The sequence below is a fragment of the Penaeus monodon genome, chromosome 16 (genome assembly GCF_015228065.2).
Source record: "Penaeus monodon isolate SGIC_2016 chromosome 16, NSTDA_Pmon_1, whole genome shotgun sequence".
Classification (NCBI taxonomy): Eukaryota; Metazoa; Arthropoda; class Malacostraca; order Decapoda; family Penaeidae; genus Penaeus; species Penaeus monodon.
The window spans coordinates 46,754,662-46,779,911 of record NC_051401.1 but is presented as its reverse complement, the minus strand read 5'-3'; the positions used below and the strand labels follow the sequence as shown (position 1 = coordinate 46,779,911).

The following is a 25,250-nucleotide window of genomic DNA, read 5'->3' as shown; positions in this document are numbered from 1 at the left end:
TTTGTTTAGAAATGTAGGAGGTACATGATGAGAAGAGGATAGTCATAAACACCAAAGTTTTTAATATTTACATGTCTGTATTTCCTTTACAAATTTCCAATCATTCTTATTCTTCTTTTCAATCTTCATTTCTTTTTGTATCATGTATCATGTCTTGATCTTTCAATCCTCAGATGATGGTGATGGCATTGATGCAGATGACGGGGCAGTGGACTTGGACAATGACTTGGGACCAGCTATACAGGAGGAAGAGCAGCCCATGGAGGTGGAGAAAGAGGGAGAAGAGAAGAAGGACAAGAGTAAAGATCAGGAGAACAACATCAACAACAATTTGACAGTCATTGACCTCCCCAATGGAAGGTGGGCTTTTGCTTCTTTGTTTCCTTGATTATTTTCTTCTTCATATCCAGGTCCCTATTTTGCTTTTCCTCCTCTTGATGTTTTTAGTGACACATTTTCTGAAGAATGTAAAGATTGCTGTCACCTTGCTAATGTGAAACTATAATGTTTGTATATTGTATAAATGTGTTAATCATAAGATACATGGTATTCCTTAGCAGAATATATTCCACTGATCATAGAATGCTGGAAGGAATGTCTGTGTTATAATCCTTATTATCATTGCATTTCATTCCCAGGTACGGGCTAAGACGGCGAGGAGGGCAGGAGAAGGAAGTTATCGCGAAGTTGAAATTAACAGACACCTGGAAGCCACAAGATCCCCATGCAGTGACCCCTGCCAAGCGGCCTATAAGAGCAGGGCGCCTGCGGAAGCCCCTGCCGTGCACCTGTCACCGGACTGCCCCAGTATGTGTCATTTTATTGCTTGTTAGATTTTGCAGTTGCAGGAGCTTGCAAGCTTTAGGTGATGCTTTGTATGTTTTCCATCCTATCTAAAATTAGTTTGTTTATTAATATTAGGTCCTTTGAGATTTTATCCCCTCAGACAGGCTAGAGGGATTTGAAACAACACCCACAGACAGGCATATTTTCAGCAACTGCCATCTTGTAGAGAAAACATGCTTTGATATGTAAATAGTAAGGCAGCCCAAAATGCATTTATTTATCATTAATCAATATTATGTGGGTTTAGTTGAATATGGTTGGTTGTGGCTATTGAAAGCAAAGTTAGGGAGTAGTGGTGAGCAGTGTGTTTGTGCATACTTGTTATAATATCTTCAGTATTTGATACTAGCCAGTAAGCCCTTCTGGCAGCCTTTCCCACTTAGACTCTAAAATCTTGTCCACAGAAACCCAAATTATAATAGTATCAGGACCCATCTACAAGGGGATTATACTTACATATTCATTATTACTTAGGCAGAGTGCACATAGAAGTTCCTCTCACCCTTTTTATCAAATACATTTTTCCCCTACAGTCCCGATCTCGGCCAAAGAAGGCAAAGAACAAAGAGAATAAGGAGAACACAGAAGATGATGAGAAGAAGGTGGAGAAGAGTCTTCCATCCATTGAGACCTTTGTCACAAATGGCATAGTGGATACATCCAGCAAAAACAGGAAGGTATGGAGTGCATAACACTTGTCATCCTCTCTCCCTCCATCCATCCATCCCTCTCTCTCCCCCCCCTCCTTTCCCCTTCCTTCCCCTCTTAGTGTATCCTCAATTCTATTTTCCTCCTTTTTTCCCCTTTTTGTTTTTGTTTTTTTCTGATTAGTACCATCAATCTCTCATACCTTATTGTCTGTGTATTAACATTAACAAAAATTATTTTTTCCATTCCAAAAAGACATTTATTATATTTCAAACATTTCTTAACTTTTTCCAAAACACAAAATGCTTTGGTACCAGCACCTCAATCAGTAGGAACAAAAAGATCTACATGGATCATTCCCTAAAGCAACATCAACAACAGTAGTCATTCACAATGGTGTGGCTCCTTCCCAGGTACCTCTGGAGCTGCAGGAGGAGGCGGAGTCAGAGGCTGCAAAAAGGCTAGAGTTGAGCAAGAAGAAGAGAGTGAAGGAGCTGCTGAAGGATGGCATTGCAACTGACCCAGAAGAGGCAGCCCAGAAGGTGTTGGAGGAAAACCCAGGAGAAGCAGAGAATAGAGAAAGAGCTGGATGACCCTGTCGACTGTGATGGAGTAGCTGATTTAGGTGAGAGTTAAAGAGGATTTAGGTAGAGAGTGTGGGTGTGGTGGGTGAGAGTGGGTAGGTGGGTGTATGCTTGAGTGTGAGAGTGAGTGGATGAATGATCAATATGAATGTATGTGTCAGTCTTAATAACTAATTTTACTTTTACCTGTTCTTAGATTTTGAAGATCTTCCTGCACCTCCCATGTTCCTCCCTGAACCCCATGATGGCACGAGAGATGTTGAAGGTGGTAGTGGAAATAAGAGATTGAACGAGAGTCAGTTTGATGAGCCAGGGAGCGACTATGAAGCTCTTGTGCAAAAATGGGTTGCTGATTACATCACTACTGCCCAGGTATGTTGTGGGGAAATGTAATGCTAGAAACCTGACTCATATTTAACTCAGGTTTAAGTTGTAGATAAAGATTTTTATCTGTTCATACCATATTTATGAGTTTGTGCACTTGTTCTATGAGGTAAGCAGGTATTGACTCTTCCTTTTTTAGGGTCAAGTGAATTCCTCAGAACTTGCAAGAAGAGTTAACAAATGGAGAGAAAATATCACACCTAAATTAAATGAAGAAGAAGGAAGAAGAACGTTTGACATACATAGCTATGGATCACAGGTTTGTTTCTTAAATATCCATTCAAACATTTATTAGCACTGTGCACATATCTGAATGAAAAAAAATAAAGACTAGCATTTATTTGATTGAGTGCATGATACTGTATATGATGTATATCACTTCAATTTTTTCATTCTTTTTATGCAGTTTTTTAATTTTTACAGGTGCTAAGTTATTTCCCAGAAAATGGACGGAAGCAAACAGTGCCGTTTAGTCAGATTGCCCAGAATCATGACTCAAAGGAAGTGTCTCGCCTGTTTCTTTCATGTTTGATGCTGGTAAGTAGTGGTTGCATTTCTTTCTTCTAGTTCTTCTCCTCCTCCTTCTTCTTCTTCTTCTCCTTCTTCTTCTCCTCCTCCTTCTTCTTCTCCTCCTCCTTCTTCTTCTCCTCCTCCTTCTCCTCCTTCTCCTCCTCCTTCTTCTCCTCCTTCTTCTTCCTCTTCTCCTCCTTCTTCCTCTTCTCCTACTTCTTCTTTCCTTCTCCTCCTCCTTCTTCTCTTCTCCCTCCTCTTCTTTTCTTCTCCTCCTCCTCCTCTTTCTTCTTCTTCTCCTCCTCCTTCTTCTCCTTCTCTTCTCCCCTCCTCTCCTCTCCTCTCCTCCTCCTCTTCTTCCCCTCCCTCCTCTTCTTCTCCTCCTCCTCCTTCTTCTCCTCCTCCTTTTCTCTCCTCCTCTTCCCTCCTTCTTCCTCCTCTCTCTCTCCTCCTCTTCTCCTCCTCCTTCTTTCTCTTCTTCTTCTCTTCTTCTCTCCTCTTCTTTTTCCCCCTTCTCTTCCTCCTTCTTCTTCTCTCCTCCTTTCTTCTTCCTCTTATCCTCCTCTACTTCTACTACTTCTCCTCCTTCTCCTCCTCTTCTTCTCTCTCCTTCTTCTTCTCCTTCTCTTCTCTCTCTTTTTCTCTTCCTCTCTTCTTCTCTTCTCTTCCTCTCTTCCTCTCTCTCCTCCTCCTCCTCCTCCTCCTCCTCCTCCTCCTCCTCCTCCTCCTCCTCCTCCTCTCTTTACATTAAACATTCATTATTGTTACTCTTAACATTTTGCCTAATTGTTTGCATACTGAGCATTGTTGAATTTGGATATTTCACATGTGCTCTTAGAAAATCATATGGTCTTTTTCCCATATTGGCAGCTAGGAAATCAGGTGTTGAAGTAGATAAAACTTGTACTTCAGCTCTGTAAGTCTCATTTTAGAGATTTTAAAATATTTCACGCACACTTTTTTCCACAGGCGAATACCTATAACATCGAGCTGAGTGAAGAGGAGCCAGGAGACTTTGCCATGGACTGTCTGCACCTGACTCTCCTGTCTCGAGTGAGGCATCATGAGGAGCTGGAGGAATATGCGGCCCCTTCTCAAGCCTCCCCTTCCAGGTAGGGCAATATCTTATCATTGTTATTAATCAATTTAATTATTTGATAGCGCCCCCCCCCCCTCTTCTTTTTCTTTTTTCTTTCTTTCTTCTTCTCCTTCTTATTCTTATTTTCCTGTCTTTGATTAATATTGTTGAATTATGTAAGAACTGTTTTGTAAGTACCAAGGACTAAATGTCAAAGTAGGTGTCACCCAGCATCACATTTCCCAGTTAAAACAGAAGTTTATATCAAAACACTATATACTAGTACATAATTCTCTCTCTATATATATATATTTTAGTCAGAACATATGCAAGGCTTACAAGGAAATTCCTTTTGATCATTTCATTTGAATTAAATTTTGAAACCAGATAGAATACTTTATCAATATGACTTTATGGTTTTGATTTTTGTAAAATAATTGTGGTTATTTACTCTACTCAGGCGAAAGGGACGAACCAAAGGCAAATCAGCAACAGAGGATGGCCTTGATGTGTACCCTGGTGACCCTTCTCCCATCTGTGCTGACATAACTCAGAAAACTTTAGGTGACAACTTCCAGATCAGATCTAAACAGTCAAAGAAGGGTAAAGTGAAAACGAAGAGATGACCAGAATGACGAGTCACTTTTCTTCCTCTCAGACTAAACCTCATTTCTCTCCAGTATAATTACATAGTGAAGTACAGTGCCTTATTTGAGAGTCTTGTAATAATCATTATTTTTCATATTTTCTTAATAATAAATGCACATATGTAGCTAGTGTTTTTTATTCCACTTTGTTTTCTCTTGTACTTGGTCTCTTTCGTTCTTTCTTTTTCTTGTGTATAACAGCTGAATTTTTAACAGGGTTGAATATATAAATGTTTTATATCTGCAATGAGTAAGACAATAAGTATTCCAGAGTTACATGCTTTTTGCTTTTAGATATCAAAAGTTTATTTTGAAGTTAAAGGATAACAATAATAAACTGGTTTTGATTGCTCAAGACTTACAGAATAAGTTGGTTAACAAAGCTGTACAATTTAGTGTACAAAAAAATATTTTGAGGGATAGAAAAAAAAAATCTTAAAGGAATATAAATTTTTCAGGAACATATGGTTTTCATTAGCCATATAAATATTGCCTTGTCACTAATATGTAATCACAGTCTTAGAATTTGTTTGTGATTAATGCAATAACCCGTAGACATCAGCTGGCATTATACCAGATGTATTTCAGTACTTTCTTCATTCTCACCCCCCCCTCCCCCTCTAAATGACTTACATGCCACCCCCCCCTCCCTTTCCCCCCCTCTAAATTGCTAAATTAAGAAAACTTAGATATTTCGAGTCTCGTATATTTTTTTTTTTTTTTTTTTTTTTTTTTTTTTTTTTTTTTTTTTTTCCCCTCCAATGCAAAGGTTTATCTCAATAAAAAAAAACCCCATCATTTTTTTTTTTTTTTTTTTTTGTAAATGTAATCTCAGTTTTCCTCTTCTATTTTTATTTTTTACCCCTGGGTAAAGATGAATTTCTTGTTTTTACATTAGTTATAGTTTGTTTTTTATTTTTTTATTTATTTTTTTTTTTTTTACTATCATTATAGTTACCTTTTATTATCTATCTGGTATTTCAGTGCGTAATTAATCTGGCTTGAAATTATACTTTAGGTGTTATGGGGCCTCACATAAAATTCTATTGTAAATCTGGTATTAAAATTCTATACTATGCATATAAGTAAATAAATGTTCATGTCAATAGTAATAGATTCAAGGTTTTCTTTTGTACTTCTCTCTATAGTGTGATCAAGGCATACCTGTACATAGATAGAAGAACTGTCTTGAGATATTGGCAACTAAGATTTACATACATATGAATGAAGAATTTATGCAGCATACACATTCTACCTGATTCTTTTTAGCAGTACAGCAAATCATACTCAAATTGTGATTGTAAAGCAAAAATAGTAAAATAGTTTGAATTCTATTTTTTTAGTGTTGTTATATTTCAGGGTCTTCAGTGAAGCCCAAAAAGAAAATACAAGTCATAGAAAATAAACACAAAATGCTTTATCCAAAAGCAGTAATCATGTGTGCATTTACATGCAAAATTATATTTTCATTGTATGCTATATTTCTTCACTTTTTTTAATGTAAAGATACTCTTCCAAAGTTTATTCAGATTAATATTTTATCTACCCTTATTTTGGACGTATTTCAATGTTACTCCAATATTTATTTATATATCAAGTTTCAGAGTATTTCATTCTTTTGGTAATATATGTGCTAATATTTACTTCCCAGTACAAAAAAAGAAGTTAATGATGCATTTTTTGTTTCATTCCATGTCAAGTTTATAAAGAGCTAGAATGTTGCTTTTCATAAGCAGAAAGAACATTGAAATTTATAAAAAATTCAGAACATAACCAAGAAAAATGTTTATGGAAAGTGTAGCTAGAATATTGGAGACGAGGTTTTATGGTGTAATCTTTTATTTCGTTTTTATTGATTTATTGTGGTATGTAGTGTGGTTATGGAATCAACCCAAGGTATAAATTGTATTATATGAACCAAGTCTTGTACCTGAACTGCCAATATTTATATAATATTTGTTTAATACAGATATTTACCTATTTCTTACAGTGGTTTGTTTTACCCTGAATGAATATCATAAACTAAAATTATAGAAAAAAATAAAATTATGCTTGATGCCCAGGCTAAGAACTCCATAGGATTGAAAACTGTATCCACTGACTGCAAAATTAAAAATTGGCTAGTGACCAGTAATGTGGGTTGTCATCATGCATTGGCAGTTTCCCCTGCTTGCACCTGCCTTGTTTGGTACTTCACACACAATATAGGTACCTAATACCTCACAGCCGTATTTTATAAACAAAACTTATAGAAAAGTGAAGGTTTCCCTTCACTTTAAGTGACTGTATTTAATAACACTAAACAAATAATGTTGCTACTCATGGAAAAACACAAGCTCCCTCCTTATAAGCCCACAGCATGGGGTCAGTCATATTACAGTGCTGTTTGTGACCATCATAGGGTTGAGAGAAAAATAAATATCAGAGATGAGTATTTCAATATTCGTAACATAGTAATTAAAAATTTAGACACTATATACAAGAATTTAACACCCAAATGCTGTTCCACATTTAACCCAGTGCCTACGGGCATGGCATGTATGTACATGCCATGCCCGCTGTGGGTTTACTTCATTAATTGTTTTTACACATAGATGGCTACACTTGTATTAAGTCACCAATGAGCCAATTACGAGTACTGCCTGTCTCATCTGTTTATCCTTTTCCTTGATTTACGAAAATATTTTACTTTATCTTATTTTGCTGTTACTAATGTTTATAACATAACAGTAGTTAATGTCTACAATAAAAACAACACCATCGATATTCATAGCAATGGTAAAAAATAAGGTTTTCCCGCCAACTTAAGGAAAAGTGTATACCATCCTGCCAATTGCCACAGACCATTATGCCCATAACCACTTTGCTGGGTGTACCACTGAACCCTTAAAAAATTATCTACAGAAACTGCTTTAGTATACCCAATGGAAAATAATAAAGAACAGGAGGAACTTTCTACGACAATTTCATCAATTCTATTTTTCCATGCAAGGCAGTTCCTCTTGAGATTTTGTGGAAATATTTTATAATTTTTCTTTGCACACATACCAGTTTGTCACATTCAAGCAACTCAGAAATACACAGAGAAATGGGAAGAGTTTATGAGGTCTAAATTGTGCACACTTAATTATTAGCGGTCATTTTTAGCTTTTATTGTTCACGCAGTAGTGAAGAATCACTTATTATTTTCCCAATACTGTAACTTGGGCCTTATCCACATGAATGGTAGCCCCCATATGAGCACAATTATATTATGATATCAGAAGCAAGGTGTTCTTCCAGAACGATCAATTTCCAAGCAGGTGTGACAATGCATCCACAGAGCATACTGGGTGTAGTTAAGGCATTTTACCTCAACAAGAGCCACAGGTTTTTTGATATGCCACTGACTCCACTTATGTGCCCACTGCATTTGCCCACAGTGTACCTTCACATACACTGCGGGCCTTGTTGTCTACATATCTGACTTCTTTAACCCATTCGCCCCGTTTGGCATCTATTCTTGCCATGCTCTCAATGGACGCCAACACGTTTGGCATGTAATCTTGCCATGGCATCTATGGGCCCCGTAACGTTTGGCACGTATTTTTGCCTTGATGACTGACCATAGACTGACAGTTTATTATTTTTTTCAACCTAATACTTGGCTCTGTTACTAGTCTTATTTGACTGGTTGATAAATATGTGACGTATGTAATTTATGACATATGTAATTGTCGTAATTATTTATGACTTGTAATCATGTGATTTGTTCACACTAGATTGCATGATTATGATCTACCTTGACCTGACTGGCTGGAAACTAGTAATTGCTTTGATTGGTGCATCAGGTCACATGGCATGATCTGATTGGTTAGTCATGTGAATAAAAGGTCAGTCAAAGGCTCATTCCAGCAGAACGATCGCAGCCATGGAAGGTATGAAGGTATATTCTCTCTTACAAGTCTTGTACTAAAGAAAAAAAACTAAACTTACACAGTGTGACATCACATATCAATACAAAGCTATTTTTGAACATCAAAGTGAAGCTACATTCACTTTTGCTTTTCTTCCTTTTCTGTTGAATGAAATGATAAAAAACATGGTGTGATCTCTTATATGGACAATGCACTACTTCTGAGTATCAAAATGATATTTGGCTTGCTGCTCTGCTTCATTTGAAAGTTTGAAAAAAAAACACAAAAAAACGGCTAAGTCCATACTTTTACATCTCGTGCAAAAACAACACTAACTTTTAGCATCAAAGTGTTGATGTCATCTGATAGTATAGAGAACTTGGAAGCGATTCAGTATATCTCCTCAATACAAAGGCGAATAGATGCCTAGAAAAAACTATGAGAAAAGTACAGTTTCTACACATTGCCCTTATATAAAACCCAACTTTCATAATAAATCTATGGATAGATTCCTGCAAAAATTATATGATGGTCTTTGCGCCGCCGCGCCGCTCCAGAAAAAATCCCGTTGCGGCGGCCCACGCGGCTGGCAACTATTACCGTGAGCGGCGCTGAGCGACGAGCGAAAAATTCCGGGGCGAATGGGTTAAGAATGTGTAGGAAAATAAAAAAATCTTTTCTGCCTCACATTTATGGACTTGACATCTTTTTTTTATTTATCAGAATATATAGAAACTATCATGAGCAACAATCTTATTTACTACTTAACTATCATTTCCTTAATATGGTCTATACTTATTCTAGGGCATGAATGTTCACCTGTAACCTTACTTCTTACCATATGCAATGCAAAAATCCTATTCTATTACACAGGTAAACAGAGATGGAAATTACCATTAATTTTAGACTTGAAAATTATCTTCCACATATGATTACACATCAAAAGTTGATCACTGCAACCCCGAGGTAAACAACTCCAAATCTACTAGTGGTACTTCCAGTTATACTGATTCCTAAAATAATGGCAACACAACAAGTATTGCTAAAAAAGTACTGGCAATACTTTACAATGGTACTAATGTTTTTCAACAAACACCATGAAAGATAAAGTTGGTTGTTTTGGAGCCTTTTTCCTAGTGGCTGCAGTAATTAGTACTATTCGTTGTATAATTTTCAAATTGGAAGAAACTTTTAACATGTTAGGCTCTGTTCACACAACTGAATAATGTCCAGTGGACTTTGTCCTTTTAGGGGCAAAGCTCTGTGTCATATACACAGGAATGCTGGTGTCTGGCTGGGTTGTCTATCCATACCTGGCAGCAAATGATCAAACTACAAGACAGCCTTATCTCAACCTTCCTTGGTTTGGGTGTCAATTTTGCCCTAACACTGGGTATCAAGAAAGTGTCCATCTGGCATTGCTCAGTTGTGTGAACAGGTGAACAGGTCCTAACATTACCAACAGTACTTCCCAACTCTGCAGGTAACCATCTCCATACATTCACTAGAATGATATTTTGATTCACAAAATAGGCTTTAAAACTGCATGTACAAAGTTTCCATAATACTCCTGAATGACTTAAATTCCATAAGCACTCCCTCCATTTCCTGATGCTTTATGAATGGACTCTACTGTGCTCACCATACTATCAAGAAGTAAACCTGAGCTGCAACTATATACTTTATCAGATTGTTTTATCAAGTGGTCATCTTTTATGGTATTTATCATAATTTCACTGGCCTCTTATAACACACTAATACTGCATTTCTTGGAGGAAAACCAGAGTTGCAGTTCTCGTATCAGAGAAGTGTCCAGTATCACCATTAATTAGCAATGTACACAAGAAACTAATAACCCAATTTTAAAATCTAATCAATCATTTCACTTCAATTAACCAAGAGACATTAAAAACTTTACACTTTTGTTATTATTATTTAATGTTTTGCATTTTTTGAACTTCTCCTCACTGACACCTAAACTATTGTCATATAAAAATCTATTTCCGGTAGATATCAGTTTTATTAAAATATTGCACTAGAGCTGATTAGAGATTGTTTGTACTAAGGGTACTGCAACCAAAGCACCTTACTAAGACATTAATAATATCACATATGGTAAATCTCTGGATTTAACTACCAATAATGGCAAATCATCAACCATCATGTAATTTCATGTAATTTAATAACACCCTGGCTTAACATACCAAGTATATTTTCACTCTTAAATCTAAAATTTACTTCATCTAAACACCAAAATGGACTCATTATAATCAAAATTCTTGACTTTACCATCAAGCTGTTTACTAATGGTGGTATGAACATCAAACAAGCACTCAAATTGAACACATTTTCTGTTTTCTTTTTTTTCTATGATGCATCACATACATATCAATATAAATGTATGACACTGGTATAAAAATAACTAGATAGAGAATGTAAAAAAATAAAAATGACTTACATTTGTATGGCACAGTAATTTGTTCCCTGGAGATTCTCAAAATTTATAATTATACTTTATACAAATCAGTTTTAGTCAAACCCTCTCTCTTGCCCACCCACATAGCATTTGCATTAACTAAATTCAAACTCAAATTCAAACAGACTACCTAGAACAGAATCATTAAAGTCAGAGTACAGCATACATCTGGTTTATAATATGAGGAACTGTGTACTGAAACTGAACTCAGAAAAAAAATATAAACAAATATAAGCAAATTATAATGAGATAAATGAGGAACTGTACATTGAAAAACAAGGAACTACATACAAGAAACAGAGAGGGGAAAAAATAAACGAGCTCTAACCCAACACCAATGGGTGTCAGAAATCTATGAGCGTTGTAAACTCTGGTGATTTCTGGCAACGTCCTGACGCTGGGCACAGGAGTCCACTATATGTAGCAGAACTTCCTCCTCCACACACTCTGGCGCATCGCCGCACATACAGCCGTACCCCGCAGACCAAGCGGTATGTTATGACGCCTGTACATGTGACCCGTTGGGATGGGGTTAAGGAACTAGGTTATATATATAAAAAAATAATAATAATAATCCTAAAAGTCCTTGTCAAAAGTGTGATCAGACATGAGATCAGATTTACAAGAGAGGGCAAAAGCCATTTTCATCATGTGAGCTCACATTTTCCTTGTCTGCAGCACAAGAAATCTGTAAGTTTACTCTTTTATGGTGAACATTTTCCTTGCAATGTCTTTCCTTAAACCTAATAGCATGCACATGAATAATTCTATGAAGATCCTGTAAAAACTTATCTATTATATTTATTTTCTAAGCATAACAAATGGTTCTGGTAAGTTCAAAGTCCAGTCTGACAGGAATAACTGATAAAAAGAAAATTTCTGCAAAATATATGCAAAAATACCATCATCATTAGAAAGATTTTCCTCACATCAAAACCAACTACCATTTATTGCATCTGTTTTACAATTTTTTTTTTTTTTTTTTGTCCTTTTTTTTCCCTACTGAATTTGCTAAAATCTAAAATATCTCCATGACTCCATTCACAAAAATAATCTATTACTACTTCATTTCATGGTCATTCTTGCAAAAATTGCTGTATCAACTATGCATAAAAAAGCAATAACCAGGATATTACTTCCTGAAATCCCTTCTGCTCTCAACAGGTAAAAAGGTCTACCAAAAAATAATGTATTGCTTTAATGCCTAAAGTACATCTACATACCATGTAGTACAAAGCCAAACACTTGCGATTGTCTCAATACCTAAAGTTACATTTTTGACAGACACAGTAGGTTACCAAGTCTATGGAAGCACTTTGCTTACTGGGAACCAAACTCTTTTCCCTTTAATCCTGAGTCTGACAAATCATAGCTGAAGCAGGTCTTGGGGGGGGGGGGGATAAGAATAAGAATAAGAATATCCAAGCATGGATTATCACCCTCTTTATGACTCAAGTTCTCGGCCTAAACAAACTTGCCTTTGTTTCCCACCATCTCTATTCACAACACTAAGATCATTGAGTACTAAACAGACAATTCCTTTACTCTCATAAGACAACAAGGAATCCTCCTACCGTTAATCTCTTTATGTAAAGCTATAATCCCATGATTACATACGCTCAAACAAAACCTATCCATTAAAAACTTCCCTGGGAAAAAGAATTCAGCTTGTGTAAGCTTTCATAACTCTCAAAGAGCATTCTGCTTTGATAATAATAGATATGAATCTTCTCTTGACAGACAGACAGTTGAAAGAATGAACAGCTACCTCAATGCCCAAACTTTGCTTTGAGTTTTTCAGTTGTTTGTTTTTGCAACTGTGAACATACTCATTCTGGAAAGCTTTATTTAGCATCCAATACTACTGTACTTCAAAGTGAACCTTCGACAATTTCAACATAAAAGGTTTCCTCGATAAAACCATAATATCATATCCCCTACATATTGCTAATCTGTTCTTCTCCCTCTTGTTCTCTCTTTTGAGAGGGAATCTATTTCACCAATTTCTATAATTATACCATTTTTTTTTACTATACAGTAGCACCTATCTCGATTTGTTATTTTCAATCCATTATTTTTTTTTTCTTTTCACATTTATTTACAATACAGTATTATAAACACACACAAAAGAGAGCACAAGAAAAAAAAGCTGCCAATTTTTTTTCGAACCACTTGGATGTTTCTCTCATAAGTGACTTCAATTACCAAACAGCTACAGTAAAATAAGTGGTTATATATCTATATATAAAAAAAGAGGACCAAAACTATAAAAATAAAAAATTATACCACTATACCATCCCTTAGTCTGAATGTTCCTTTTTCTTCGTGGCGACCTTGGAGACGATTGCAGAAGCTCCCGAACCCACTGTACTGGCCACAGAGCCTGCCGTGCCCGCTACCGTTCCTACAACGGTACCAGCTGTCCCCACCACACCTGCCCCCACGTTGTAGGTCGTGCCAGCCACCCACTTCACACTCGTGACGCCTGCTCCCAGGGTGTTGGAGCCTGTGAGGGGGAAATAAGGCAAGGCTAGAAACATGGATTGAACTACGAAGAAAATAAGAAGCAAACAAGCCTACTTGAATCTGAAAAGAGAGGAGGAGAGAGGACGGCAGAGGAAGAAGGGGTAGAGGAAGAAGAGGCAAGACAGAGCCACTAAGACTCTCATACTCACCTACGTTATAGATGCCTGATGCCACTCCAGACACAGCCCATTTCAGATAGCCTGGCTGCTGCTCTGGCTTAGCCTCCGAGGGTGTTTGGGGTGGACTCTGCGTGGGGCTTGTGGCTGGGCTGGATGTAGCTGGCACTGCAGTTTCACTACCCTGGAATTGCACAAAAGACTACCATCTTGGGCACACTATAACCTATGAGATGATGATATTGCTGCAGGCTGAAACACCACCACAATGGGAACAACAATGGTACCATAAATCCACTATAGTTTGAAGCCAACTAGACCCTTTTTCAACACCATCTAAGGACATCTAGTATGAATCAAAACAAAATTAATTTAACATTTCCATTTCTCAAATAGATACTGTACTTCCATTTTCCATTTACTAAAAGGTCTTTGTGCTAGATACTTTTTCTTTATCAGTATAATACTCTTTTGCACACAATCACCTCAACAGACAGTATTTTAAAAATATATATATATATATACAATTTTAGTCAAGACAACTTCTGTAGAGCATACATTAAAATTTCTTGATAAAATGTTTCTTGAAGAAATCAAAAACTTAAACAGAGGTGAGCAAACACACTTGTTCTTGTCATGTCTTACCTGAACAAATTTCAGCATGACAAGTGTTGAAAATGGTATGAATGATAAATCTTTTCACAATAAAATATATTTAGTCAATATTATGACATTACATCTTCACTACTGCATGAAACTGAAAATTTTCATTTTCATATACATATTTTTCATCTATAATTATGTTTTCTTCTTTTGCTCAAGTTAATGTTATTCAGGCATGAAAATAGTAGCCAGTGTTAATATAAATAACTAAATAAATGTACCTTAACTGTTAGGCATAAGGAACAGTAAAGGAACTATTTAAAGCCTCCTTCAAATAAAACAACTGAAGCAATGACTAAAAACAATATGACAAACACAAACCTTGTCATTCTCACCAAGTCATCCTAAATACACATCCATACCATAAAAATATAACCACACATCACAAGTCAAAGGTATCTCACTCGAAAAACACTCACACTAAAAGGTAACTAATGTAGCACAATTTCCATCTTGTTTGGGTGGACACTTCTCCTACCAACAATTTAAATATAGTATCAATTTACATTAGAAACTCCAAAGCAAGTGTCCACAGTGGACCCTCACAGCTGTCTAATTCACTTTAGTGTGTAACAAATGAGCAAATGTTTTGGTCCAACACTTGCACCACACATGTGCTCATGGTTTCCACATGTTTCATAAACATACCACAAGGAAGTCAGTATAATAAATACATTAGGAACAAAAAAATTGTATAATGCACTTGTTATAATGATGAAATACACAGCCTAAATTATACATGCTTGTGAGTTTGGATATTCAATTAAATAATATATATTTGATCTTGTTCTCCATTTAATGACATCACACCCCCAAATATCCTCTATTATTACAATCAACAGTTATATCAGCACATTACATAAGCCTATGGAAGAGAAATAAATCCCAACCTAAGCCATATAAAAAAAGGACCATAAAGCTCACTTTCAAATCCTGAACCCATGACCTTTTCGATGAAGGTCAGTTTAATACTATCACTGCACACGAGGTCACTTTACAACCTCATTAACAGTTATACTCCCTCTTTTTCTAAAATCTACCTCACAATGCCAAACACATAATGAGGCCATACCTTCGTCACCTCTAAATAATATGCATTATGCTAATTAATAATCTCCCTCTTCTAGATGCTGAAGTGTGTATTTTTTGATCCAAGAGAAGGGAAAAATATTCAATTTCATGCAATAAGTTGTCAATGAACATGCTGAGAGCATGATTTTAATAAAATTCTGAACATAGCTGGCGAATGGCTGAGAAGGATAACCATTCATCCTTTTCAAAAAGTCAAGGACAAGATTTGACCCTTCTAAACCCTAAAACTAATTTCATCCAACTTAAAAATCCTGATATAAAATGCAAGACATCAAATTCATAAAACATTTGCATAGTCTATGCCAGTATACCTCCTACAAAGAGAAAATTAGCATATTTAAGTCCTATATTCCAGAGAATATATCAGAATGTAAAAGCTACAGAATACAAACTGCCAGTCAAACTACAACCCCTCAAGAACATTTTTGCAATTCTGCACAGCTGGACAGCAATCACAACAATAAATATGGCTTCCCAACGACAAGCAATTAAACAAAATTCACGACCAGACATCATAATTAAACACACCAGTCAGTACTTTCAACAAACTCACACACTCTGAGAGCAAATAGCCACTACGTTTCCACACGGACAGGACCACATAACAAGCTGTCACTCCCTCAAACGCAAAATACGCTGATGAATAAACCTCCTTTCGCCCCGTTTACGTCCTCCATTTAAAACCCACCCCCCATTGTAATGCCCTTTTCCTGCAATCACGCTTTGAAATTCCCACTCACGCCCTTCATAATTACCGGTCTGACGTAGCTGTAAATCCCCTTGATGTAGCTGGTCATCGTGGCCTTCCGCGTTGGGCTTTAACCCGATATTTGGCTCGACTTTTTGCTGACTTGAAGGAAGAGGAAGACCTTGCCCTCCCCAGCTGACGGTCGCCGTCGCCTCGCACTCTTCGGCGATTTTCCCCTCCTTTACCTCCAGGTTCCTTGTCTCTCCCGCTGCGCACGTGTGGCAGCCTCTCTCTCTCCCCGTATTTCCGATGGCAGGTCGTGCGTCAGCGAGTGCGGGCGCGGGAATAAGGGGGGAAAAGATGGAAATCAACAGGTAACTGACGACTTTGACTCTGATTCTTGTTTGTTTTGCACAGCTGCGCGTGGCAGATGATCCAAGCTCGCTTCCCATTGGTCGAGAGGTTCCACACTGGACCAATCAGCGCCCGCGAGACAAACGGGGATGCCAACGATGTGATTTTGGCACTTTTCATTTTTTTTTTATATATATTTTGGGGATTATTATTATAATCATTATTCAGTTCAATATTTTTTGTGTTTTGTTTTTTATTATTTAGTATGAAATTAGATCCTATTCAATGCGTCCTTGTCCGAGGCTTCTGGATAAGGAATGTAAAATATGTAAATTAACCCTCTTTTGCTTATATTATTCAAGGAACAGTCACATTTTCCGTATCAATTTAGTATAGATATCACATATAAATCATCTACATCTAAATAAATTTATCTACACGTATTATAATTTAACTCTCCACACACACACACCAACTCGTCACCAACGGAGAGTTTTCAACAACAAAAAAAGAAAATAAAAATCAATTTATCTAATCATTGTCTGGTCTTCCACTCACATTAGTTGCCTTTTACTCTCAGAACGTGAGAGTTTACATGTTACCCACTCTTATTATAGTTAAAAGAATATATACATCTCTTCAGCGACTGAATGATGGTTGATCCATTCAGTAAAAAAAGAATATATATATATATATATATATATATATATATATATATATATATATATATATATATATATATAAATCCTTTGTAATTACTTTTATCTTCCCTAATGACTACAGCTTGATAATCTAATAAACATAAAGGGTCAACAAAAGTGAAACATTTGAAAAATGAAACGTTTCAGTTTCAATCCACGGTTTTATTTTTAACATTTCACGACCTAAGGTGAATGACCATTTCATGACACGAACCAAGTGTGTATGTTCTCTCTACGACTTATTCAAAACTCAAATACATCTCACAAAAGACTAAAAGTAATGATATCTAAACAAAACAAAGCAAAAAAAAAATAACAACTTACAAACTTCGGGAGAAATTTATCGTTTTTTTCTTTCTTTCTTTTTTTCTATTTTGTTTTTAATCAACAGAGGCTAAGATATATTGGAAGTGCCTTGAGCTGCACTGCTGTATATCTTTTAGTGGGTCACTTAAAACTGCACTTTCTCTCTCGCTCTCTCTGACCCTTGTCATTTTTTTTTCTTTTTCTCCTCCCCTCGTACCCCCCTCGCCCTCTCTATGTTCATCAATCTCTTTTTCTTTCTTTCTTTTTCTTTTTTCTTTTCCTGTCCCCCCCCCCCCTCTCTCTCTCTCTCTTCCCTCCTCTCGTATTTTTCATCTTTTTTTGTTTTCTCTTCTTTCCCATATTTTTTTCTCTTCTCTTCTCAGCTTTCTCTTCCTCTTACCCCCTCCTCTCTCTCTCTCTCTCGTTCTCCCACACACATACATACGTATATAAATACATAACCACACAGAGAGAGGGGGGGAGAGGAGAGAGGGAGAGGACAGAGAGAGAGAGGACAGAGGAAGAGAAAGAGAGAGAGGGAGGGACGGAGAGGAGAGAGGGAGGGAGAGAGAGAGAGAGAGAGAGGGGGAGAAGAGTGAGGAGAGAGAGAGAGAGAGGGAAAGGGGAGAGGAGAGGACAGAGAGAGAGGAGAGAGAGAGAGGAGAGAGATGAGAGAGAGAGAGAGAAGGAGAGAAGGAGAGAGAGGAGAAGAGAGAGAGGAGACGAGAGAGGAGAGGAGAGAGAGAGAGAGGACAGAGGAAGAGAGAGAGAGAGAGAGAGAGAGAGAGATTGGAGAGAGGGGAGATTAGAGAAAGAGAAAGTGGGGAGGGTGTGAGAGCGACGAGAGACTGGACAGAGAGAAAGATTGGAGAGAGAGAGGAGATTGAAAGGGGAGAGAGAGAGAGACCGGACATAGAGAAAGATTGGAAAGAAAGAGAAACGAGAGAGAGAAGTTTCAAAGGGGAGAGAGAGAGATTGGATAAAGAGAGAGCTTGGCTTGAGAGCGAGACTGGACAGAGACAAGAAGAGAGTGGAGAGAGGGAGGGAAGAGAGAAGGAATGAGAGGAGAGTGATGGGAGGGGAGAAAGAGTGTGGATAGAGTGAGAGAAGAGAGATGTGTGAATTCCCTTTAATAAAAAGGGCAATTAGATGCAAAAAAGCATGTAATCTACGCCGTCTCCTTAGGGTAAATAAACGGAGGCTCTTATAGCTGGTAGCAACAGTGGGATAAAAGTCACGATGCGATAGAAAAGGTAACGGTGCAAAAATCATGCCCGCTGATATGGCGTCTTTCGAGACGACCTACGTAAAGGGAGGAAACTGAGATTATCTACGCTACGAGACCCGAGTCCCATCGCCATGACATGAATATCTGCCAGCCTGGGATGTGCTCAGACACATAACATTATTTATTTATTGAAATGTTCTGCCGCATCAACATTATTCAAAAGATAGCGATAGTGTGAGGACCAAGACAAGGAATTGCTATATGACATTTAAGGTCATATGGGAAAGTATAGTAGCGAAAAAATGTTAATTATTAGGGTAAAGTTAAACAGTACTTAGAGGGTTGTATGGTGGTGAAAGGGGGAGTTGATGGGGGCATACTATAAGGCAAAAGTTGTTAGAAGGGGAAAGAATTAAGGGAGTAGGGAGCATTATGATAAAGAGTATTGTGGCGAAAATGGCAATTAGGGTGAGTGGACAGAACAAGAGGCCGAAGAAAAGGAAAAGAGAAGACGATGCAAAATTAGTAAGAGGCGAGGGCCGAGATCCAAGGCAGGGGTGATCCCCCAGACCCCCCCCCCCCAAGCCACGACAACGAGCAAGGGACTGGGGGAGGGGGGGGGGAGCCACCATTCATGCGCTGTTTCCCCAGTCTGATTTTTTTGTAACCGTAGTCCTGTAACACAAATGGTCAAGCCATTTATTGTTTCTTTTTCTTCGCAAGAACCTATTACCGAATAGCGTATCTGGAAGGCAAACGGAAGGCAAAGGGAAAAGGAAAGAGGAAAAAGAATGGAAATGAAAGAAATGAGTGGGAAAAGAAGAGGAGAGAGAGAGGGGGGGGGGGCAGATGAGCGACACACCCACTATTTTCATTTATATTTTATGATTAGTAACCAAGATGGTTCCAGAAAAGGACACAATTCAAACAAAATTTAACTTTAGGCTTCCTTTATTGTTTCAACAGATAATATATACAGTACAATATCTCTAATTCTCATACAAATACATGTTTTACAGTTGAATGCCTGGGCACTTCAAACTTCTCATCGAAGATGCTTATGTTGGAACTTTAAAATCACAGTAAAAACAAGAAAAGGGCTACCAGATGTTGAGTAACAAACCTGCACGTTTTGTTTTGAATTATTTGACAAACTTTTAACAGCTTTTAACATTTTAAGAATACTAAGAATTGAGCAGGTATTGCAAAATCTGTCCCTATCCTTCTGAATATAAAGTTTATCCTTTAGCACATTCCTAAGATATCAATCTACTAAAACAATGGCTGATTTTGTTGCAAGATCATTTCAATGCAAAAAGGTATACAAAACTGAACACAACATTAACAAGTCTCGGGACAGAGAGGATGTTTTAATGTCTTGTTGCCTCAAAAGAATATATTATACAAGTAAAATGTCAATTCTTTATTAACTGTTGGATTGCAGGTAAAATAGAATGAAATTCCTGTAAACTATTAAAAGTATTCATGGTAAGTTCATACATCTAGTAAAGTAAAAGTAGTTTTAAATTTTATCACATTTTTTTTGGTTAGTGTCTTGTTTTATTTACTGCTGCGCTGACTTCTTCCCAACTAGTGATGAATACTGAACATGATATATATATCTAATGTCTTTACACCAGTCTTTTTAGGATTTACATACTGCAATAATATCCTTTTACATTGCAATAAAACTTACCACCACTGTGCATTAAACCCTATTGCCCTTACCTCCAAAAAGAACATCTTTGCTGAGAACAGTTTGTGATCTTCAGTGCAAGACATGTTACTTATAACAGAACTTGTATATAAAATCTCACTCGGTAAAAATAAATCTGGACTTCACAGTTCTCAAGAGCAGAATACAGGAACTACCAGTTATATATATAAGCCTATCTAAATATCATTTCCTTCCTTGTAGATGATTACACCTCAGGCTAATGAAAAATATCGTTGTAGTACGATGGACAAATATGGTTACAATGGCCTGTACAATGGACAACTCTACTGATTTATATCTAAAGGATTCACAGTTCTATGAACATGAAGATGAGTATCTATCTCATGGACCTGATAAAATGGGAAAGCCTATATGTTGGTCTCTTGAAAAATATAAAAAAAAGATCTTGCTATTTCTTAGAATCATCAACAGCTGATGAAATAACAATTACTAAATAAAAAGTATATGGAAAAAAAAAGTTTATCCTGCTCTTGCTACTGTGAAGTCCACTGTAACCGTCTCGCCAGCATTCAGAACTAGAGTTCAGTCCATTCCTAATTCATTCTTTCACAAAATTCTGCATCATCAAACTAAAGCAGAGACTCTCTCCCTCTACATCCTTCCATTCACTCATGATGCACTCCATTTGCAGCACTGCAACTGATACTCACAACACTCACGACGTGGCACATGATCACCCTAACAGACTTGTGAGCATAGAGCCCAGACTGAGTGGCCATGTGCTCCCAAGAAGCAGCCACATGCTGCCATCAACTTGAGGTGTGTTCATCTTTTATAAGCGCTAGACACACTTCTTAGGCACTCAAGCTGCTGACTGGCTTAGCAAAGAGCCCAATCAGAAGTCTAGGACTCTGACAATCAGAAAACACTTTACCAAGTGCCTACATCACATTGAGGGCAAACGAAGGCTTTATCCAGGATATGTACCCGACTAATAATAGAGGAAATCAGGGGGAACACCTACAGCTATATAGATCAAGTCAGAGTAATGTTTTTAATGCTTAAAAAAAGTGCCTTGTATTAAGTCCACCTCTTTCAGCACAAACTTGGGCATATACAATTTTCTGTGCCCCAATGATGATATATATATATAAAACTACCACAGTATCTCTGCACTTCTGGTATATTAGCATCAGGCACCAAGAACTTTCGAAATGATTCCCATCTAAAAAAAAAAAAAAAAAAAAAAAAAAAAAATATATATATATATATATATATATATATATATATATATTATATATATTATATATATATATATATATCAGAAATCTCCAACCTGTATTTTATGAAGATGCCACCTAAACTCTCACATTTCCACTACTTGCAAGGAAAAAGTACAAAGTAGCCACACATTCAAAATGCATTAAATCTCACCAGTACAGCAGCAATGAAACAAATAAAGACAAGGCAAAAAGCTTTTAAATATCATCTTAAACAGAGTTATCGATTCATGTGTGCCAACAGTGGAAAAAAAAAACTTCATATAATTGATATTTTCTAAACTTCACTCCTTCCTCTACCTTTCCATTGCATTCACTATAAATCATATTTGCTCAACAAATTATATTTTCACTTGATAAAACAGCTTGCACTGCTGCTTTGTGGTCCCTACAAGTACCTCCTACTTTGTTTACACTTTTCAACAATGAAGCTGTCATAGCATTAAGCACTTCACTCCACTTCATCCAGATACATTCTTGGTCCTGTTACACCCTATGCTGAATGTCCAAGGTTATGTCCTAGAATCAAGTGTTTATATGAATATATACTGCATATTGAAGGGAAGAAATAATATACCTTGAAAAAAAATAGAGAGAAAGAAAAAAAGAAAAAATACTGAGACAGTCCAAGTTTAGATGGCATCAATACTGATCACTGACACTGACATATAGGCACACATGACATTCACAGAATTCACAGTATAGGAGTAACAAACAAAACAAAAAAATAATTTTTCTTTTGGAGTTTAGTACTACTCAGCTGGCTTTTGCCGGCTTCACAGCACTTTCACTGCATGCTTTGGAACTGCAATTTTATTTTTCAGTTATATCCTATTTTTAAAATCATTTCCATATTGAAAACAGGTTAAATATTGTAAAAATTTCCCTTTAATATCCTTTTACATTATCTAAATGTAATATTTTCTTTGCAATGTGGAATAAAAATAAATTAAGCTATCTTTGAGCAGTAATGGTCTACATGACTCGATAGAAAATATTGAAAAGTTAGTTGTATATTACCTAACAATAATTTCCTTTTTTTAGTGCATTTTGTAAGTTTAGTTTTTAATTACACTTTCAAACCCTACAACTGCTGTATAACAAAGCATTAAAATCTATGAAGAGGCTGAAGGAAAGATATAAAAATAAAAAAGTAAAATAACCTAAGGTTTACTAGTGTGACAATTTATATATACTCGGTAGTCACACCTCTGAGCAAACAATAGTTGGAAGATACAGGACCCCTCCTAATACAAAATGAATGATAAGGAATAGGTGCATGAAAAATGTAAACTAATGATTTAACTAAAAAGATATGTATAATAAATAAAAAATATATAATACAAAAGTAAATCAATAAAATGGAAATGCAAAAACACTGCCACCCTGCTGACATCAAAGGAGAACCACAGTAGTGTAGATGCTATCCTACAACAGGATAAGTGTCTTGAACAGAAACTTGATATCACATATCAGCCATTCCATTTATCCTAACAGTCAAGTACAGATGATTATGTACACTGTCTTTAGTTTTTCAATGTACTCCATAGATGTTCATTAGAGTCCCTACCTTGAGTTGATAGATGGTTTTCATCAGTGTCTGTGTGGTTAAGGCATGTTTACTGTGGAGAGAAAAGCATTTCTGATCAAGACAATCAGCTGCTGCTCACTGACTGAACTAGTGAAGGTTGAACAAGGCTTGGAGAGTAAACAGAAGATCTCTGGAAATTGTGTTCTATGATCTTACATGCCTCTTAGTCTAGACAATGATAACATTTCCGAAGGAAGAAAAAAAGCAAGTGATTGCTGAATTTGACTCTTTGTTAAAGACAAAAGTACAGGTAGCAGTGGACTTAAGCACACCTAGAGTGCCAATTTATTGTATATACAAGCAGTTCCTTACATGTGATGCAAAGCAATCTTCAGAACCACACAGCCAGTTAAGGCCACTGCCTGAGACACAAGGTTCTAGCCAAATTGTATCTCAAGCTTGCTGCATGAGAACCATTAGGTAGAGAAAGAAATTAAAACAAGTAAAAGGTGTAAACACTTATAGAAAACAAAAGATCACATACACATATATACACAATGTATATAAGAAAGTGTATGTATGGGGAGATGTGTGTGGGATGATGTGCACAGTATGATGCGGATTGTAATGTGTAATATGAAAAGCAATGTGCGAGATCTGTAAATACACGCATTTTGCTCAGTTATAAGGTATCTATTAACAAAAAGTAACAGAACAGAAATAGAACAAAAGAAAATGAGGCCCGACTCCCATAAATCACAAAGAACCACATCAGGCCCCATCACACACTCTAAAACGAGATCAAACGGGTGAAATTCCTTCCAAGCTGTTATCTTTTCTTTCACATTTAGCCAAGCTCTTGCTCCATCACCATCATCTTTCATTTGCAATAAGGTGATGCACTGCACTCCATTAAGTATACAGGATATCTACACCATCTGCAACATGATCGCTTCAGGCTTCATAAAATAGGAATAGGCTCAGGTTTGGCTCAACACAGTCATCAGTTTTAAGTTTGTTTTTGTTTTTTGTTTTTTCTTTTCTTTTTCTTTTCTTCTCTTTTCTACATAATTAAAAAAAGAGGGATCCTTGGAACACAACAGACAAACACTACTAGCAACTTTGGCCAAATACTCATGGGATACTGGCTTAAAAATAACAGTCAGCCTTAAAAAATTATAATAAAGATAATATGAAGTGTGAATAATAACACAAAAATAACAGAGAAAATTCAAACAAAAATATCAATAACAATAGTAATGGTAATAAGAGTAATAGTATAATCATCATAATAATAAGAATAAGAATAACAATAATAACATAGTAAATTTTCCATTTGTATTATGGGAGCTCTGTAATTATGTCTCCCAATTAGGACCTAAAAAGTATTAAAAAAAAAAGGTTAAAACAAAAAAAATAAAATGCAACCTAAGTTTAAGAGGAAAACAATTCCTTGCCGTTAAAAAACGGAGTCAACACTTTTATGTGAAATGCAACATACTAAAGTTAATCAGTAAATAAAGTTTGCTAGAAAATGTAATAAGTAGCTTTAGTCTAAAATAAATCTTGAATATTTATGATTACTGCTCCTTCTGCTTCTGTTTGCTTCAAGTGCATTTTTAAAAATCCTCTTAAAAATTTTGATTTTGTTTTCCTCTCACAGATAATAGTAAGCTTAGCTACAACAATATGCTACATACCATTACATATTCTAATTTGAGAATCTTGTCTACACTTAGGAGACATTTCCATTTATTTACCTTTTCTTTCTTTCTTTCTTTGACTAGTTTGTATTGAACAGCCAATCAGTGTAAAAATAAAATAAAAAAATAAAACCATAACAAACAGTGATGGTGATTTTCCCCACATTCAGCAAAGCCCTGACCCAGTCCATCTATATGGTTTTCCCCCTGCTGAAGTGGCAAATACTATAGAACAGAACAAGAGAGAGGGGGGGATGGGGGCAGGGAAAGCAGCCACAGGAGGAAAAAATCCTTGTCAGATGTGAATAAACACAA

The 25,250-nt window shown here is 36.5% G+C and overlaps 2 protein-coding genes across 2 annotated transcripts in view; one reads left to right on the top strand and one right to left on the bottom strand.

Moving 5' to 3' along the window:
* Window positions 1-4,822, top strand: part of LOC119582874 (condensin-2 complex subunit H2-like) — a 17,659-nt gene extending 12,837 nt beyond the window's left edge. The window contains 10 exon segments of the mRNA XM_037931374.1: window positions 174-360; window positions 639-807; window positions 1,380-1,523; window positions 1,908-2,048; window positions 2,050-2,119; window positions 2,275-2,450; window positions 2,602-2,721; window positions 2,886-2,999; window positions 3,942-4,084; window positions 4,511-4,822. Of these exon segments, the coding sequence (XP_037787302.1) occupies window positions 174-360; window positions 639-807; window positions 1,380-1,523; window positions 1,908-2,048; window positions 2,050-2,119; window positions 2,275-2,450; window positions 2,602-2,721; window positions 2,886-2,999; window positions 3,942-4,084; window positions 4,511-4,676 (1,430 nt within the window). The 3' untranslated portion in view covers window positions 4,677-4,822.
* A 4,446-nt stretch (window positions 4,823-9,268) lies between these two features.
* Window positions 9,269-16,585, bottom strand: LOC119582873 (transmembrane protein 263-like). Its single transcript, XM_037931373.1, has 3 exons — window positions 16,222-16,585; window positions 13,745-13,895; window positions 9,269-13,575 (listed from the first exon to the last, which is right to left on the bottom strand). The coding sequence occupies exons 1-3, from the start codon at window positions 16,261-16,263 to the stop codon at window positions 13,370-13,372; spliced, it is 399 nt and encodes a 132-aa protein (XP_037787301.1). The 5' UTR covers window positions 16,264-16,585; the 3' UTR covers window positions 9,269-13,369.
* Window positions 16,586-25,250: the final 8,665 nt, after the last annotated feature.